General features: G+C 34.9%; 2 protein-coding genes across 2 annotated transcripts in view; one reads left to right on the top strand and one right to left on the bottom strand.

The window, feature by feature from the left end:
- Nucleotides 1–1260: 1260 nt before the first annotated feature.
- Nucleotides 1261–4938, top strand: LOC117928115 (putative disease resistance protein RGA3). The gene has a single exon (XM_034847971.1). It carries the CDS (start codon nucleotides 1276–1278, stop codon nucleotides 4696–4698), a length of 3423 nt encoding a protein of 1140 aa, XP_034703862.1. The 5' UTR covers nucleotides 1261–1275; the 3' UTR covers nucleotides 4699–4938.
- A 10475-nt stretch (nucleotides 4939–15413) lies between these two features.
- The window catches only part of LOC117928116 (protein LNK2), a 53869-nt gene continuing 48578 nt past the window's right edge, over nucleotides 15414–20704 (bottom strand). Inside the window, exons 8-9 of the mRNA XM_034847972.1 lie at nucleotides 15823–16213; nucleotides 15414–15726 (exon numbers count right to left, since the gene is read on the bottom strand). Of these exons, the coding sequence (XP_034703863.1) occupies nucleotides 15847–16213 (367 nt within the window). The 3' untranslated portion in view covers nucleotides 15414–15726; nucleotides 15823–15846. The remainder of the gene's footprint in view (nucleotides 15727–15822; nucleotides 16214–20704) is intronic.

The raw sequence follows: 20704 nt of genomic DNA, 5'->3' as shown, positions 1-20704 counted from the left end.
AATTTGATTTGAAATTTATTTGTTTGATAAAAAAAATTTAGAAAAGTAAAAAAAAAACGAAAAAAAAAATACATGTAATTTAAAGGAATACCATATTTGAATATTTTAAGTTTCAATACGGGATCATAGAGATAATGCTTAATTTTATTTTATTTTTTATGATTTTTTTTAATTTCTTTATATTTTCTTATTGTTTTAAAAAACTTGTGAAAACAATTTTTTCTTGTTCACTAAAAACTGTTTTTTGTTTCACTTTGTGATAATTGCTTTTTAATCACATAACCAACACAAGCTCTTTAAGGTTAGAACATAATATTAAATTATATATATATATATATATATATATATATATATATATATATATATATATAATATGTATAATTTTATTATTTTATGATTTTTTACATTTCTTTTTACTTTTTTTTTTGTTTTAAAAAACTAGTGAAAATAATTTTTTCTTGTTCACTAAAAACTGTTCTTTAATTCACTTTGTGATAACTGCTTTTAAATCATGTGATGAATCAAGCTCTATGAGGTTAGGATATAATATCAAATTACATATATATATATATATATATATATAGTAGTTATAAATGATATATCATATTACTAATAATTGTGAATAAGAAAATAACCATTATAACTTCTAAAAAGGAGATATCAACTATTTTTCTAACTTTTTAAAATAAATTTATTATTATTATTATTATTATTTCCAAAAAGTTGTGTATTATTATTATTATTATTTTCAATTTTAATGAAACCTTCATTTTTTATATTGAAATCGTGTTTTGAATATATGATTTCAATAAAATATAACAAACTCGTGTCTTCAAATTACAACTTCCACAAAATGCACTTAAATCATGTCTTCCGGTGATGACTTTAATAAAATACACCAAAAATTTATGTTTGTGTCATAGATTTGAAAATATTTTTAAAAGCGAGATATTTTAAAACATGTTTTTTAAAATTTGGGTATTTTTTTTAAAATGTCCTTGTCCTTTTATCTCTATTTCTTTTCCCATGGGGCACATAAAAACTCCATTGATTTTGGTTAATCAGGTCCAAATATAGACATCTGAATTCACTCAAATTCATAAATAAAGTAAAGGGTTAAAAGTGCGGTAATATGCACTTTTCAGCTTAATTTCTTCCTTACGTTTCATAATTTGGTTTCCATCGTCAAATTCATAAAGTAACGGATGGGGTTGGTGGTATGTGGCTTTGGGCTTATCCTCACCTTTCAGCCAGCCTTGTTTGCCTTTTCCTTGGATGTGGACATCCCCCACCTCTCCTGTCGGCATTGACTTCTATTCCATGCACCTACAACTCTACAACCACCAGGACAAGTTGAAGTTCATTAGATCACACAGAAAACTAGATCTTGTTCTTGAGTTTTGCTTCTCTCTGAAAGAAACAATGGCAGTGGGGGAGATATTTCTATCTGCTGCCTTTCAGATTACTCTTGAAAAATTGGCTTCCCCAATGTCAAAAGAGTTGGAAAAGAGTTTTGGAGATCTAAAAAAATTGACCTGGACTTTGTCCAAAATCCAGGCTGTGCTCCGTGATGCTGAGGCAAGGCAGATCACCAACGCAGCTGTGAAGCTGTGGCTAAGTGATGTTGAAGAAGTAGCAGATGACGCGGAGGACGTGCTGGATGAGGTCATGACCGAAGCTTTTCGATTCAAGCAACAAAACCCAGTAAGCAATTTTTCCTCTTTGCCAAGGGATTTTCATTTTGAAATTGGGTCTAAATTGGAGAAGATTAATAAGAGGTTGGATGAAATAGCAAAGAAAGGAGATGAGCTGGGGTTGAAGGAGAGAAGCGGAGAGAAACGGCATAATGCAAGACCACCGAGTAGTTCTCTAGTTGACGAATCTAGTGTTTTTGGCAGGGAGGTTGAGAAAGAGGAGATACTAGAATTATTGGTATCTGATGAATATGGTGGAAGTGATGTTTGTGTTATTCCCATAGTAGGCCTGGGAGGCCTGGGCAAGACAACACTTGCCCAACTTGTCTACAATGATGAGAAAGTGACCAAACATTTTGAGTTGAAAATGTGGGTTTGTGTATCTGATGATTTTGATGTTCGTAGGGCTACAAAATCAGTCCTAGAGTCTGCTACCGGGAGAAATTTTGATCTCATGGATTTGGACATACTCCAAAGTAAACTCCGGGACATATTAAAGGGGAAGAGGTATCTGCTTGTTCTAGACGATGTGTGGACTGAGAAGAAGAGTGATTGGGATCGCTTGCATCTTCCTCTAAGAGCAGGGGCAACCGGAAGTAAAATCATAGTAACTACCAGAAGTGGAAGGGTTTCATCGGTTATGGGCACGATGCCCCCTCGTCATTTGGAGGGATTATCAGACGATGACTGTTGGTCACTTTTTAAGCAAATAGCGTTTGAGAATGGGAATGCTGATGCACATCCAGAACTGGTACGAATAGGAAAGGAAATTCTGAAGAAGTGTCGAGGTTTGCCTTTAGCAGTGAAGACAATTGGGGGGCTGCTGTATTTGGAGACGGAAGAATATGAATGGGAAATGATCTCGAAAAGTGATTTATGGGACTTCGAAGATGATGAAAATGGAATTTTGCCAGCTCTAAGGCTGAGCTATAATCATCTCCCAGAACATCTCAAACAGTGTTTTGTCTTTTGCTCTGTATTCCCAAAAGACTACGACTTTGAAAAGGAAACTTTAGTCTTGCTATGGATTGCGGAGGGTTTTGTTCTTGCAAAGGGAAGGAAACACCTGGAAGATTTGGGTTCGGACTATTTTGATGAGCTGTTGTTGAGGTCTTTCTTTCAACGCTCCAAAATCAATTCTTCCAAGTTCTTTGTTATGCATGACTTGGTTCATGATTTGGCACAATATCTAGCAGGGGATTTGTGCTTCAGATTGGAGGAGGGTAAGTCGCAAAGCATCTCGGAAAGGGCTAGGCATGCTGCAGTGCTACACAACACGTTCAAGTCAGGGGTCACATTTGAGGCCTTGGGTACCACAACAAATTTACGTACGGTTATACTGTTGCACGGTAATGAAAGGAGTGAGACCCCTAAGGCAATAGTCCTACATGATTTGCTGCCAAGCTTGAGATGCTTACGTGTATTGGATTTGAGTCACATTGCTGGGGAAGAAATACCAGATATGGTAGGAAGACTGAAACATTTAAGGTATCTCAACCTCTCCAGTACTCGTATTAAGATGCTGCCTCCATCAGTTTGCACCCTTTATAATCTCCAATCGCTGATTCTTATGAATTGCAACAACCTTAAGGGGTTGCCTATTGACATGAAAAACCTACTAAATCTGCGGCATCTTAATTTAACTGGATGTTGGCATCTCATATGCATGCCTCCACAGATTGGGGAGCTTACTTGTTTACGAACATTGCATAGATTTGTTGTGGCAAAAGAGAAGGGTTGTGGGATTGGCGAATTGAAGGGCATGACAGAGCTTCGAGCAACACTTATAATTGATAGGCTTGAGGATGTTTCCATGGTTTCAGATGGCAGGGAGGCGAATTTGAAGAACAAACAATATCTTCGTAGGTTGGAATTGAAATGGAGCCCTGGACATCATATGCCGCATGCAATTGGTGAGGAGCTTCTTGAATGCCTTGAACCTCATGGGAACCTCAAAGAATTGAAGATTGATGTCTATCATGGTGCTAAGTTTCCAAATTGGATGGGATACTCCATGCTCTCTCGCTTAGAAAGGATCGAACTCTCCCAATGTACCTACAGCAGAATCCTCCCGCCCCTTGGACAGCTACCGCTTCTTAAGTATCTCAGCATTGATACAATGAGTGAATTGGAAAGCATTAGTTGCGAGTTTTGTGGTGAAGGTCAGATTCGAGGGTTTCCTTCCTTAGAGAAAATGAAGCTTGAAGACATGAAGAATTTGAAGGAATGGCGCGAGATAGAGGATGGTGACTTCCCTCGCCTTCGCAAACTTACCATTAAAAACTCCCCCAATATTGCTAGCCTTCCAAAGTTTCCATCACTTTGTGACTTGGTTTTAGATGAATGCAATGAGATGATTTTGGGGTCAGTGCAGTTCCTCTCATCTCTATCCTCATTGAAAATTTCGAATTTCCGAAGACTGGCTTTATTACCTGAAGGCCTTCTACAGCATCTAAATTCACTAAAAGAACTAAGAATTAAAAATTTTTACGGGCTTGAGGCGTTGAAAAAGGAGGTAGGCTTCCAGGATCTCGTGTCTCTCCAACGTTTTGAAATTTTATCGTGTCCAAAGCTAGTGTCGCTTCCAGAAGAAGGGTTATCATCTGCACTTCGATATCTCTCCCTCTGTGTATGCAACAGTTTGCAGTCCCTGCCAAAAGGACTCGAGAATCTGTCCTCCCTTGAAGAATTGAGCATTTCCAAGTGTCCTAAGCTTGTGACTTTCCCTGAAGAAAAGTTACCAAGCTCACTCAAACTGTTGAGAATTTCAGCTTGTGCCAACCTGGTATCACTACCTAAGAGACTTAATGAACTCTCAGTTCTTCAACATTTGGAAATAGACTCCTGCCACGCACTAAGATCCTTGCCAGAGGAAGGATTGCCAGCCTCAGTTCGATCATTATCTATTCAAAGATCTCAATTGTTGGAGAAAAGGTGCGAAGAAGGTGGTGAAGACTGGAATAAGATAGCTCATATCCCTGACAGATACATTATAAGATTTTAAATCAACTCAAGATCTGAAATGGAGCTGCGCTAGGAAACTAAAGCTCCAATAGTGACACGGTATCAAGGTTTCCTTCAATTCATTATCCATGCTGTATATTTTTTCTTTTTATCCTTTTTTCCTTGAAAATTTGACATGAAAAGGAACTTTCTTTTATAAGTAACTGCTTTTTGTTGGTTCAAGTCATGTTGGGGAACTTTATTTTAAATGGGAAATCATTGTTTGGATCTTGGTTTAAAATTTTCAGAGTTTTTGGGAAATTTTGAGGAAATACATCGAAAATGTTCAAGAAACTCTTAGGTTATTTCTTTGTTAAGCATTTGGAAAAGTTGGGGAAGCTGCTGGAGAACTGCATTTTCCATCTGTTCCTCCTTCATCTTGGAAGAACTTAAGTTCTGACATTTAAATGCTGAATACCCACCATTTAGGCCTACAAAATTGGTCATATTCAAGTGCTTTCTAGGTCATATCATCAGACCTTCGAACTTTTATCTATTTCCTCCTCCCTTTCTCTCTCTCTCTCTCTCTACTCCTTCAGCCTGACCCTTTATCTGATCGTTACGAGTTTCTTTTGAGTATTCCTTAAATTTTACATTCCAATGTCTCATATGGCTTTTCTAGTATTTCATTCCCAATTAGTTCTCAATTTGTTCCATTTTGTTTCTGAGAACCTTTTTCTTTCTGAATTGCTGTGTTGGATGGAACCTGATTAGATTGTGTCTGGGTTGACATTTCTCAACTATTATCAAGTGGCATCCAGGTTGCATTTCTTTCAGCCCATAGTGAATGTAACCAAAGAATATCTGGCTGGACCAGGCAAATTGCTCCCTCGATGTAAGAGTGACAATGTTAGCTTATGACACTAAGGAGGAACCTAAGTTTTCTAACCTAATTAAGAGCAATCTAGAGCAGTAAACATAGAAACCAACTCAGGAGCTAAGTCATAAAATTTGGTTTTAGACTTCTAGTTATGATTAACTAACAAACAACACTCAAAGTAAGAGCATCTCCTTGAGGCTAAACCCAGCCTCATATCCCCTCTCATTCAACTTTGTTTGTGTGTGTGTGTGTGTTTGTGAGTATGCACACGATGTCTACTTGGATGGTATACAGATTTATAAATCCTAATCCAGTCATCAAATTCATAAGCAACCATGAGAACAGTATTTCCTTGAAGCTGTTGCATTATGACTTTGAGCTGTTAGACAGTGCTCTGCATGAAATTACATCCTCAACCTTTTTTTTTTCCTGTTTGTTTGTAAATTTTAGAACCTCCAGAATTTGTCCATGGGAAAAACAATGGCCTTGAGGCCTAAGATATTAATCTCTTCCAACAAGATAATAATGTACTTCCATGGGAAAGAACATATTAGACTAATCAACGACAAATGCTCGTGAGTAATCCTTGGCCACTAACTGCCTTAAACAGATGTATTGGACTATGAGGATTGCATTTTCTATGTTCAAGGACACCCAACATCTTCTTTACATGGAGCCAAATACGTCGACTTCCATATGCTTTACATGGAGTCAAATATGTCAACTTCCATACATTGTTTTCTATGAAAATTTTTTGCTTAAAAGAAGTCAATGGGGAGAAGGATATAAATAGTGACATGAAGTAAGTTGGGATGTAAATTGAATTTCTATTTTCGTTTTTGTTTTTTAATAAAACAAGTTAACAATTGACTTAATGTTCTATCATTAAGAACAATGAAAACATTCAAATATACAACGGTAGCATATAAGAGTATCGTGTAAGATTGCTATTTTGAGTTGGATACCAGCATGAAGAACCTAGAATGGACTCAAGCATTGATTATCGATTATATAAGGAAGAAAACATGATGGTGCTTGCCTATTCAGGAAGCTCCATATTCTGAAGCAAAAAACAATAAACAGTGGAGGACTAATAATTTTAGAGCTGGGATATAGTGCCATTTTTTCGCAGCTACCTTGTTGGTAAAGATTTTGTCCATTCATCGACGACCGATTAGAGAAGAGATTGGCGGTCGAAAAACACATGGATAGAAACCACATTATTCAGTCTCATTGTGGTAGAGGAACTTGTGAACTTACAGGTCCTACAATAAGAATAAAGATAAAGTGAATCCATGCATAAAGAGTTTGGTCAACCATGATCATGAGATAGAATCACTTCATCGTACCATAGAAAATATTATGAGGAAATAAAAAACAAAAATAGAAAACCAAGTCTTGAAATGATTTTATGTTTTTGCATCCACTATATGTCCCCTATCTCTCCCTCACATCTCTATACGTTTGATATAAGAACACCTCCATCTTAAGGGGATTTATTCCTATAAGTTCAATGAAATAAATTTATGATACAAAATTCTCCATGAAAAGGAATTTTCATAACTTGAGACACTTTTCGAGAGGTCATACAATACATCTAAGTTGACAAACAACTTAATGGCTACCTTTAAGCCGTATACCCATCTAGAAAAAAGAAAAATAGAAAAATAGAAAAAAAGAAAAAGAAAAAAGATATTTGCTTGTTTTTGAAAAATTGCATTACTTCACTAAAAGATTATTTGATGTAAAATGAGAAATACCTTTTATCTGTTGAGGCACTTTCTTGATTGACCTTTTGTTGTAAAATTTACTTTGATTGACCAAGGAGTAGCCAGATCAATAAATGGTGCATCTTGCTAACATTTGTAAGGCATTTTATTTTAATTAAAACTCCTAGAGGGATACTTCCACGAATCAAGAGTTGGTTTGACAAAAATTTGTTATATTTAATTGAAAACTCGATTTTGGAAGTTTCTAATTTTGGTTAAAAAACTACTTTCTAATGACTTAGGCATTGATTTTTTTCCTCCCTTTTGTCATTTATTTTATTTTATTTTATTTTATTTTATTTTTACTGAAGTTTGAAAGGAACTTATCTTTTAGGTTTTCAGTTGCATTAACATTTTAATTTATCACTTTTTTTTTCTAAGACAATTGTCTAAATGGAAAAGAAAAAAAAAAAAAACAACAAAGAAAATTTTCAACTTTTGCCTTGATCTAGAAAAATAACTTTTCTAAAAAAACGTTCATACAATAGCTAAAAGACATTTAATTACTAATTTTCAGATGTTTCTGACATATAAAAACAAGCACGCTTAACACTTTAAAACATTCGTGCATCAATAAGGGAAACACATTAGTGAGATTTACAAATTCTATTGAAAAGTGTTTCAAATTCTTTTTTAAGTCAATTTGTATGCCATTAATATTTTCCCAATAAGACATATTCCTATAAGAGACTTTTTTATTATTATGAAAAAAGCCTATTATGAGATTTTCTTTTAAGAATATGTTTTTGATGGTTATGCGATTAGTTTCCCATAAGGAATATTCCTATGTAATTAGGAAAAACATAGGAAGAGGTTTTGATGGAGTCTTTTTTGGTGTAATTTAGACTCTAAGGTTTAAAAGTTCTTGGATTATAATTTTCTTAAACAATTTAGAAGTTCTTTTTCATCTTCACCCATGGATGTAAACTTTAAGTCAAATCACATAAATTGTTGTGTGCTTTGTGTGTTTTGTTTTTCGTTCTTTATTTTCTTCCCCGTATTATTGTTCTTTGTCATGGTTTTCCACAACAAACTGGTGTTAGAGTTTAGGTTGTCAAATTTGAAACGATGACAAAGTTTAAGGTTGAGAAGTTCGATAGAAGAAAGGATTTTAATTTATGACGTACTAAGATACGTACTTTGTTGGTTCAACAAGGATTGTCTAAAAGAAGACTCTAACAACAATGATGCTTGGTGAAGAGAATAATGAAGTTATGAAGAAAGCATACAATACTATTCTTTTAGGTTTGGGTAATGAGGTACTTCATTATTCTATTTATAATAAAATCATAAATTATATTTGTTTGATATATATATATATATATAAACTATTTTGTATATGCTAGAAAAGCATGGGTTGGTTTTTTGAATCCTAAATTATTCTTAAAAATTAAAAAATCATCAAAGAATTAAAACAATTAATTATATCTCACTCAATTTACTTAGTGAGAAAATTCAGCATGCTTGTTTGTTTAGTTAGCTTTAATTGGAAAATAGATTGATGAATCATGTGATTAATTAGACTTATCTATACACTTGGAGCATGTTAATGGATTGAGTTTAAGAGAATTAAAATATTTATAGTATACTAATTAATAGGGGGATATAAGTATGCATGGGAAAGATTGTTTAATTCACCTTAAATTTAACTTAAAAACTTGCAGGCATATAGATTAGAGAAAGTAGATATTAAAGTTATCAACATTAAATTATTGAAATTAGTAAAAAGGAAAATTATTGAAATTACTTCCTAAAGACATGAGGTTAGTCTTGCCCTTGGGTTGTAGTCTTAAACACGAGGTTGGTCCTATTCTTGGGTATGAGTCCCAAAAGACATGGGATATGACTTGTCCATGGGTAATAGTCCTAGAATAGTAATTATTTATGACCGAGCATCTTTGCAACATTGATGGTTGATATGTACATTGGTGGGCATTAGCAATTGATCATGTGTGAGAGAATGGATGAGGCAAAGTAGGGATGAAACCATCAACAACATGCATGCATATTTGACATTATTACATATTTGTTAATGGTAATAAAATATTTATGATGCATGCTAATATATGTTTAATTCAAGGTTTTTAAGGATATGCATAAGATAATTATAAACTTTCCGTTTGAGTTGTGAACTCACCCTATCCCTTTCACTTTTAAATGTAGGTCAGAAGACACTTGCTAGGTTTAATGTTTGAGCTTTGCATATGTTGTTGATGGGATGTTGTTTTGCTCATGTTGACAGTGTTTTGAGGCTTTTGCTTTTGTATTATGGGAAGACAAAATCAATTTGAAGAAATGATGTAATTTATGCTTGTTTTGTACACTTGTAGTATGGGCTACTCTTAGTGAACCAGGGGGTTTTGATATATGTACAAAGTAATATTGTACGGGTTTTTTTTTTACATGAAACAAATTATATTTTGTTAATTAATGGTTCTAAAGGTTTATTACGGGGTACATACTTCTTTATAATAGTTTCTATATCCTCATTTTGCACAAAGATTTACCTTAAATTCAACATTTATTTTTGTCTCCCAAGTTTTGAGAGCACTAATTTTGTATTTGAGTATTAATTAGTAAGTCTAAAATCTAGGGTATGACACTATATTTAGAAATTGTATACATGTTACAGTATAATGAATAAAAGCTAGATCGTTCTTCAAACAAGTCTCATTCTACATAAATAGATGCAAGAGGTGTAGGTACATTGGAGGATTGTGACTAAACCTGCAGGATGTTCTAATCTCTAAGATGTTTTGAATGCTTCCTAAGCATATGCAAGAGCAGAATCGGCTGAAAAGCAACACAACAAAGGCAGTAATGATAATGGTTTCAACCAATCTAATTATGGAAGAAACAAGGCATCTAAAAGCTTGCAACAGTTTAGTGCCTTTCAATTGCATAGAGGGGTCCTTTTCCCAATGGTATGAGTTAGAAGGCATTTGATGATTTGCATAGAGGGGTCATTTTCTTCTAAGTGAGACTCCTAGAAGGCTTGGTAAGACTATTTCTATCTCTTCTTTTTATCTTCTTTCTTTATATTTTATTTTGCTACCATAAACCTTATCCCTTATTCCTCTCCTTAAAACCTAAAAGATGAAACCTCTAACCCATCTATTTTGTTGTAGCAACTATTCTAGGGTTGTCCTACATCAATTATGGTACTAGAGCCAAAAGTTCTTGACTTGAAGGTATATGCAATTGAGGAGCGAAGCAACTTATGCAAACATTAGTTCAAAAAATACTTCTAACAATCAAGATGCTACTACAACATGCTTAGAGGAAATTTTTGCCACATAACAATCCCATCGAGATGCTATAATACAACTAAATGACAAACTTGATGAGATCATGAAATTAGTAGAAAAACGATCAATTGAATATGAGACTACAAGCAATCAATTCGGACAATCGCTTGTAGACAATGTGAAGAATAAGGAAATTTCCACATGAAGAATAAGGCAATTTTATGATGGAAATCAAATTAAGAAGGGGCAAAATCATTGAGCAAGATGATGATGTGACAAAAAAGGTATGCCTTAAAGTAGCTTAATTTTATGGAAAATTATATCCAACGGTGTTTTTTATTTTTTTTATTTTATTGGATTATGTCAATGAGAGATTACTTTGATTGGTAAGCTATGCCCAAAAATAGAAAAGCTCATTTCGTGAAGGGAAAGTTGAAAGGAATGGCACAACTATGGTGACATAATATTAAGAATCAACTTTGTAGAACTAGGCAATCACTTATAGGCACATCAAACAAAATGAACTTGAAGATGGAGCACTTTCTCCTAGTTGACTTTGAATGACTCATATACACAAAATTATTTCCTCTCAAATAAGGCATTAAGTCAATTGAAGAACATACAAAAAAATTCCACAAGTTGAACGCTTGGAATCAAGTGCAGGAAAATAAGGCTCAACTTATAGCCTATGTATAAAGTTGAACTTTGAATGGAGATTTAGCTTGAGATGATAGTTATGCATACTTATACCGTGGATGATATTTACCATCTAGCCCTTCAAATAGAAGAAAGGCTTAATTTTTTAGCTTCTAGACGTAAGTTCACAAATTGGGAGCACTTTCTCCAACTAGAAAGTAAGCAAACCTTTAAGCGTAACAAGCTTTAAAACTTCTAGTCATGTGAATGGTCGGGGCAACAATCAAAAAGCTTCAAATGTGTCTAATAGAAATGTTAGTAAAGGTAAAACTTTAATTAGTATTGGAGATAAAAAGGTAGGCGTGACTCTTTTATGATTTAAGTATGGTGGGCATGGTCATTATGTTGTTGCATGAGCAAGCAAAGGTTTAAACTTTTGTGTTGAAGAACCAAAATTTAAATTTGAGAGTTATTCAAAGGAAGAAGAGACCCACAATGAAGATGAACTTAGTAAAGAATGTGATTACTTTGATGGTATGACAGAAGGCTATAATCTTGTAATGCGACATTTATTAGTTGTCCCAAGGGTGAGAGAATAAAATTGGCGACATACTAGCATTTTTCATACACACATCCCTTGTCAAGGGAGGTTATATACCATGATCATTGATGTAGGTAGTATCTTGAACATAGCTTCACAAGAGCTTGTTGACTAAAGCTTAAAACAGAGAAACATCCAAATTCATTCCAAATGGCATGGGTTAATGACACCTTTATTCCGATAAATTTTCGTTGTTTCATCGCATTCCGTTTTAGTAAGAACTTTGAAGAGTTTGTATGGTGTGAAGTCTCATCAATAAAAGTGAGTCATATTTTTCTTGAAAGACCTTGACTTTTTTATTATAGCATTCAACATGATGACCACAAAAATACATATACTCTCATACACAATGGGCGTAAGAAGATTCTTCATCGAATGAAAGAAGTTCTACTAGTTAAGAAGCCAGACAAGGCACAACAAAAAAAAGTGCTTACTATGTGTCGATTTGAAAAGGAGAGCATAAAAACTAAAATTATTTTTGCTCTAATGGCTTAAGAAGTGGATGAATTGAAAGAGAAAGATAAGGAATATCCAACAAAAGTACTGAATATTGTTGATGGTTTTTCTTACTTGTGGCCTACATAATTACCTAATAAACTTCCTCATATGCATGACATATAACTTATCATAAGCTTATTGATGACATATAATTATTTCGAGAATTATCAATCAAAACATTGGAAATTTTTTTGAAATTTGGTACTTACCTTGTATGAAATTGAACAAGTTCAAGGGATCTTGAAATCTTATCTTACCATGGTAAAGAGTTGACGAAGAAAGTAAGGGTGGAAGGCATTGCTCAGGATTTCAATTAGCCATGAGAAATCACTAAACTTGAGGTTGAGTTTTTTTCCAATTTAGAAGGAATTGATAAGGTTAAATCTCCAATATCTACTTAAGAAAGAAAAGAAAAGAAATAAACTCTACGTAGGATTAGTATTAGTTGAAATTAAATTTGGATTAGTATTTATTGGAGTCAAATTAGTATTAGCTAATTAGGTTATAGGAAAATTAGAATTAGAGTCATAATATATTATTAGAATCCTAGTAGAATTCGGATTTCTTATAGAAACTTAGAAATAAGGCTAATTAATGTAAACCAAAGTATGAATTAGCGATTAAATAATTTTATTTATTTTTTTTTTTTTTGTGCAAGTGTTGTAACTCTCAATTAAAAAACTCTATTGATTTTCTTCTAAGTGAAACTCCTAGAAAGCCTTAGTGAGACTCTAAGGTTTCTATCTCTTCTTCTTCTTATCTTCTTTTTTTTATATTTTATTTTGTTACCATAAATTTTATCCCTTCTTCCTCTCAAAATCTCAAAGATAAAAACCCTAATCCAACTATTTGATTATAGCAACTATCCTAAGGTGATCCTACATCAATCCCCTTGGTTCGAGCATAAGAAAAAGGAAAGGCAGTGAAGGATGCAACACTAGGGTCCAACTAAATACATTCGCATGTCAATATATGACACATGTTCATGGTGCTTACAATTATTATATTTTGTATAGTTTTGCTCACAGGACATGAGAACTTGATCTTCCACTTTTGAATTAAGGTTCTAGTAGCTTTTTATAACCTATTGCAAGCTCTAAATCCATGTAATTGATATTTTGCATTTAAAATCTCTTTCAAGCACTTTCCTTCACAAATTAGTTCAAATCTCAAGATGATCTTACAAAATTATACTTATTATTCAATCAGTGACAAACTAACCTACACAGCTGTCAGTAGTTCTAAAAAGAGGGACAAACATAAAGCCCTACAGTAGATTTGCTTCATTAAATCAGAGATATATACAACAAGAAAGGACATGAAGAAACATATCACTTCATATATATGACCCTTCTTTGCTGACACAAAATTTAGACATAGCAAGCATATAAAATTACAAAGTGATATTCTAGGTGACTCATACATACTGGTTCTTCTGGAAGGTGTGTACATACTACATTTCCACACTGTACAGTGGTTAGGACCCTTTGGGATATCGTCTTTGCCTTATTTGGGGTTCAGTGGGTGTTTCCAGAGAAGGTTAAAGAGGCGTTGTTCTGTTGGCGGGGTTCTTTTGTGGGCAAAAAAAGGAAGAAGATTTGGAAGACCATTCCGTTATGTATATTTTGGACGGTGTGGAAAGAAAGAAATAGGCTAGCTTTTAGAGGGGGTCTCTTGGCTATTCAGACTCTCAAGACGTCTTTTGTAAGTAGTCTATGGAGTTGGGCTAAGTTGTATAGGGGAGAGGAGTCCTCTTCACTTATAGGCTTCTTGGAGTGGATTGCGGTCTCTTAAGGGCTGGTGAGGTGTTTTTGTTTTTGGTTCTTTGGCCTTGTGGCTGCTTTGTATACTTCCTGTATGCGGTGTGGCCTTTCGGCCTTCTCTAATATATTTTCTGCTGTTGCTTATAAAAAAAAAATACTACATTCAAATAACCAATTGATGTCACATCTATCATATAGAACTATTGCATGAGTGCTACAGCAAACTCAGAAGTTTAATGTTTCGGCATTCTAATTTTTTCTTCACTACTATTAAAAATAACAATAACTCAACCTTCCAAATGGAACTGGCAGGGCAAAATTGGCTATTCAAGAACTAAAATTTCATGTTATAATCTGATGGAGTGTTCTTCTCACTGTTTATCATCATAAACTGTGCAAGATTCTGTGGTACAATTTTCATACTGATGTTTTCTCAAAATTTCTATAGGAAGAGGACAGTCTCCATGCAATATTTCCCAATGTTTGCAGGTGAGTTATTGACCTTTCCTAAACATTTAATGGGTCTGTTATTTTATTTCATCGAGTTCTTCCACAATCTTCTCCTTTTGACACTAGGTGCCCCAATATGCAAGGAAGGCGCCAGTCCTGATAATATATACTTTTTTCTAACCTCAGCAAAAAGTAGGTTCTATATTATTTTGGAAGGTTACATCCCCAGGAACTCATATTTATATGGGGCATACATTCCACTCAAATAAGCGAGATTAACTACCACATTAAAGAACAAGGAGAAATATAAGCGAGAATATGGAGAACAAAGAAGATATAGAAAAGAAAGGATTAATTATGTACTGTAGATCATATCACATACCTTATGTATTTGGTACTTCAATGAGAACAAGGCATGTTCATCTGAATGAACTTAGTTCCAAATGGTTTGCTGCTTGATAGAAGAGTGTAAACCTCTACTCCAACTACCTACTATCATACCTGTCAATTCCATTATATTTGTCCATCCATACAGTTATACAACACATGGGCTTGACATTAAATACATGTAAATTAAGAAAGATGAATTGAAATGATAGTTTGAATAACTAAAAATATACATAAATGCGCATGCACACACACACACACACATATATATATATATATACATATATATATAAAGGATATAGAAACCTCCACAAAAGAACACATACTTCATCATGACGCCCAAAGTTTCTTGAAAACAGTAACTCAAAAAAGAAAAATACAAGCAGAGGACAAAGAACTCACAGAATTAGCACATAGAAAAATGCCAAGACACACACACACACACATATATAAAGGACACATACTTCATCATGATGCCCAAAGTTTCTTGAAAACAGTAACTCAAAAAAGAAAGATACAAGCAGAGGACAAAGAACTCACAGAATTAGCACATAGAAAAACGCCAAGACTTATTAAAGTTTGATATGAAGCAGCATAATTCTGCAACTCATAACAGTAAGAGCTGATTTCTGATTAATACACACATACTACAGTTGCACCTTGAGTTTGTTACAGATACAGAACAGTCAATAGATACAGAAGAGTCAATCTTTTGGGAGAAGATACATAGCTACATTAATTTCATACATCTAACATGCATGGATGCAACTTCTTGCAGATATTGAGATACAAAAAACCTCCCCTGTGGTTATGATCTTGAAGTCTCCTTAACCTATACTTGATAAAGATCCAGTGGGCTGACAATGAAAGAAAATCTCCCCATTACAGTAGATCCATATAATCATGTAAGATAAGCAAATAAATAGCACGGAATAGATAAAGGAAGGAATTACCCATCTATAGTTTTAGAAACTCTTTCATTGAGAAGGTTCGACTTCCATAGTCCCATCTTCGGCAGTCTCATTGTTTGATGCATTCTCCGAACTGTCTATGCAAGGGCTGTTTTTAAACTGATCACCCTGCTGGGAATCAGCTATCCGGCAAGGAGATTTTGGTCCTTGGTAAAAGAAACTTTGTTTATTCTTAGAACCCTCAGGTGAACACCCCATTGGTGAGTTAACTAAGCCTGCAGTTTTATGTTCACAAGGAAGCCTACTAGAGAAGGGCGATTCAGGTGCCTCTGGATGTCTTCCTGGTAGCTCTAATGGCCTGTGAAAAAGCAAATGCGCAACAGTTCGATCTATGGGGTTGGTTTCTGTTTCCATATCCCCCATTCTGACATATCTGCAACACCAAAAGTTTGAACTAAAATGTAGAAGAAAATTTAAGCTTGTCATAGAACATAGTTGAGCTTAACCCTAATAGAGAAGCAATCATTGCTTGCACATATAAAGCATTGTTATAGTAACTCAAGCAAATGAATTTGAAAATAGCAAGCTACTGGAATGACAATATGCAATTACAATTGGTGCCTAAAAGCATAAAAAGGTCCAAAGAAAACTTACAAGTATAGAGTTCTTAATAGTCATCCTCAATTGGAAGCTATCAATAGAAGCTAGGGAGGTGAAGCAGTGAAAAATGAAAACAGTCTTAACAATAAATTTTGTCATTTATTTACATGATATTTAACTATTAACTAGAAAAGAAGAAGGAATAACTCACAGAAATAAAATATAAAAAAATAGAGTCAAATTAATAGAAACAAAAGGAGAACATTCTTCCCAGAATTTGATGATGAATTGGAAAAACAATGGATAGGAACAAAAGAGGAAATATTGTCATAGTTTAAGTTATGAAAAGTTCCATTCACAATTTCTTCAGCAATTGAGTTTTGGAAGACCATTTTAGTCATGTTTTATCCTTTTCAGAGCTTTCTACAGCTCATAGCTAGCTATATATATATATATATATATATATATATATATATGTGGTTCAGCAGAAAAAGCAATAGTATTTGCCGTTCAACATGAGAAAACTTATGTGACCCAGTTTGACAATAAGATGCTCCAAATAGACGGGTGAAATGATGTTTTTGATTTCATAACATTCAAAAAGAGGCTTCATACTTCCTTGGATCTTTTTCAGTATTCTCAGACAAGATTGTGGTCAACTAGGAGGTGCAGAGCAATCACTTATGTGGGTTAAGGGAAGATTTGGCAGCCTTGATGCCTTAGTTATGATAAGTTGACATGCATCCTATAACTCTTGGAATTTAGGGAACTGAGATATAACATGCTGGGAAAGTGAAGTAAGGGCAATAGAAAAACAGGGTCCATAAAAGGCAGAAGGTTGGGAAAGCATGGTGATAACTAAACTCCAAACTGCATTGACACTTTGTACAGAGCTTAAGGGGATGAACCATACGGATAAGTACTAGTGGCCTGCTCCACTTTTAGGTAACCCGGCTTAAAGAGACTAGATGAAGTACTGAAAAGAGGGTTTACCACTGTGGATTGCAGAAGCCTAAAAAGTGTGATGACCTCCTCAAGTGAGGGTGGACAGCTAAAAGTTGATAGCTATTGATACCCGTACCTAAGGTTATAACTTTCTGTTGGAATAGTTGACTTATTGTTTTTGTCTGTAAATAGGCTGCACAGATATGATTGTAATTTAGATCCTATAGTTTAGCTCTTAATTTAGGGGATTAGGATGTTTCCTAGTTTAGTCTAACATAGGTCAACTCTTGTATTTTTTTATAGCTGTGTAAGTCTTTCAGAAAAAGAAGAATCAATATTTTTGCTCTTCACAAATTCACATGGTATCAGAACCTATCTAGGTTCTTTGGGAGTTTTTTTGATGGCCTTCATTTTTTTTCCCACACAACTTTCATTGCCCTTCAATGTTGTTTCCACATTTCTTTCTGGCCCTCATCGCCGAGTGTGGCTGTTCGATCATTTATGTCTGAAACACCCAAACCGATCAGCCTAATCATGATGTCACCCTCCAACAGCCAGACTTCCATTCACTCTGAAAACCCATCCATGTGGATCTCCACTTCCAAGTTAAATGGAAGTAGCTTTATGGAGTGGTCTCAATCAGCCAAGATTTCCTAGTGAAGTTAAATGAAAAAATGAAGCATATAACAGGATCTGAAAAGCCCCCAGCAGAGGATGATCTGAAGTACAAAAGTTGGGAAGCTGAGAACTCCATAGTGATGTCTTGGCTACTACGTTCAATGCAACCAGAGATCAGCAAGAAGTATCTACTCCTGCCTACTGCCAAGGACATTTAGGAAGCAGTCATAAGAACCTACTACAAGGCAGGCTTTGCATCTCAAATATTTCAACTAAAGAGGCAGATTATCATAACTCATCAAGGTTCTTCACCTGTCACAGAGTATTACACTGCTCTCAAAGGCTGTTAATGGAATTGGATCTCTATCAAAACATGGAGATGGAATCAGCTGCAGATATGAAGAAGATAAAATACATGATGGAAATGGAGTGGGATTCCAGTTTTTTGTGAACCTAAATCCTAAATTCGACCAGGCATGTGGTCAAGTGTTGGGTAGAGATCCTTTTCCCAGCCTTGATGAAGCTTTCACTCATATCCCAGGGAAGAGAGTCGTAAGGAACTAATGGGTGGTAAATCTGGAGGTCTGAGAATTCTGCACTTGGAGTGTCAAAACCAGGCGCCAATACAGCAGAAAGCAAAAAATCATTAGACAAAGAGAAGTGGTGCGAGTACTGCCAAGTCTAGACATATGAGGGAAATGTGATGGAAGCTACATGTGAAACCTCAAAACCTGAAAGTCTTGGCAAAAAAGGAGGGAATTACGCAGAAAAACCTGGAAATCCTAATCAAATCACCACAATGGAAGAAAACCAGGAGACTTCAAAATTTAGCAAAGCTGATGTTGAAAGATTTAGGAAAATGCTGAACCAACTTGAGGAAAGTAACACAACCTCAGCTCCAAATTCATTTAGGGCTAACATTCAAACATTTAGGTCTAATAATGGTAAGGAGTACTTAAACCAAGAATTAACAAGCTATTTGGAACATGAGGGTATCTTGCACCATTCATCATGTGTTAGCAACCCCACAACACAACACCCCCCCCCCCCCCCCCCCCCCCCCCCCCCAAACCACCGCCCCCCCGGCCCGGTGGAAAACTGGGTAGTTGAGAGAAAAAATAGGCATCTATTGGAAGTAGCTTGAGCACTCTTGTTCCAAATGAAAGTACTTTATGACTATCTGGGGGAAGCTGTCCTAATAACCACATATCTCATCAATAGGTTGCAAACAAAAGTTCTTGAATTTCAGACACAATAAAAAGGCTCACCACCTTATTTCCAAATTTCAAAGTTGGATCATTATTACTAAAAGCCTTTAGTTGTGTCGCATATATGTATGCTCAACAGAACTTACAAGAAATGTTAGGTCCTAGAGTTGTAAGATGCATGATCTAAGGGTACTTCACACAAAAAAGGATACAAGTGCTATCATGCCCCACAAGGAAGAAATAGGTCACTCTAGAAGTGACCCAAAATATTGTTTGAAGATAATGTTGCATGCATTGCATAGATAAAATAAGGTTATATTAAAGGAGATAGAACTAAACACATTTCACCAAAATTCTTTTATATACATGAATTCCAGAAGAGTGGTGAAATAGATGTTCAACAAATACGCTTAAGTGATAATCTAGCAAATTAATTCACAAAGTCATTGCCAACCTCAACATTCAAAAAGTTAATACACAAGATTGGAATGCGTTAACTCAAGGATATCGACATGAGGGGGAGTATGCTTGTAAAAGGGTGTTAGTATACTATATTCTTTTTCCCTTCGTCCAATTTTTGTCCCACTGGGTTTTACTAGCAAGGTTTTTCAACATTTGTACAAAGTCAACCTTATTTTGGGGACTCCTCTCTTAAGGGGGAATGATTTAGAAATGGAAGACCAGTGGTGGAATTTGGAAATTCATGAACCATAGATGTTGGAGAAACAAATGGGAAGATTGTAGATGGAAATAATTGAGTTGTGGAAACTATGGAAGGCCCTAACCTGAGTGCTATTCCTCATTCCCTTCCTAGTGCCATTTCCTACACTGAACCTGTTACTGCACCTCCAAAAAATCCTCCCACAAATGAACATAAGCTGAGAGATCTAAGATTCCAACTTTCAACATGTACTCTAGGAGGAAAAAGTCCATCATCACTTCACTAGCTCCAACAATCAACCTCGAAATAGGTTATGAAAATAATTCAAATTCTAGTACTAGTTTGGAATTTTGGTCTAATAACTTCATATGCTCATTGCTCTTAGAAAAGGGTTCAAACTTGTACTCGACACCCTATGTCTAACTTTGTATCCATGCAAAAATTATTACCCCTATATCAAACTTTTCTTTCTCAAGTTCTGTCTCAGCAAGTTCTCATATCAGTCCAAGAAGCTTTAACCTCAAAACCATGGAGGAGGCCATGAATAAGGAGATGAGAGCGTTAGAAAAAAAATTAGACTGGGGAAATTATTGATTTACCAGAAGGAAAAAGAACTGTGGGTTGCAAATGGATTTTTACACTCAATTCCAGAGTTGATGACACTTTGGACAAATCCAAGGCAATGAATGGTCGGAAAACTGATCTACTTGTCACATAAAATAGCTGTGCAGTTACTATAGTGAGTTAGTTTATGCATGCCTGATGAAAACTAAATAACCAATACAGTTTCTATCCAAGTAGTTTACAACCAAGTTACTTCAAACACTATCGAAACTAAGATTTCTTAAAGGAGAAATCTGGGAAAAAAACCTTTCCATTAACTGAAACAAAA

This window comes from Vitis riparia, chromosome 13, assembly GCF_004353265.1.
Source record: "Vitis riparia cultivar Riparia Gloire de Montpellier isolate 1030 chromosome 13, EGFV_Vit.rip_1.0, whole genome shotgun sequence".
Taxonomy (NCBI): domain Eukaryota; kingdom Viridiplantae; phylum Streptophyta; class Magnoliopsida; order Vitales; family Vitaceae; genus Vitis; species Vitis riparia.
This window is presented reverse-complemented; position numbering and strand designations above follow the sequence as displayed.

Excerpts from the sequence above, each read along its gene's own strand:
- LOC117928115 (XM_034847971.1), top strand. The coding sequence starts at position 1,276 with ATGTGGACATCCCCCACCTCTCCTGTCGGCATTGACTTCTATTCCATG.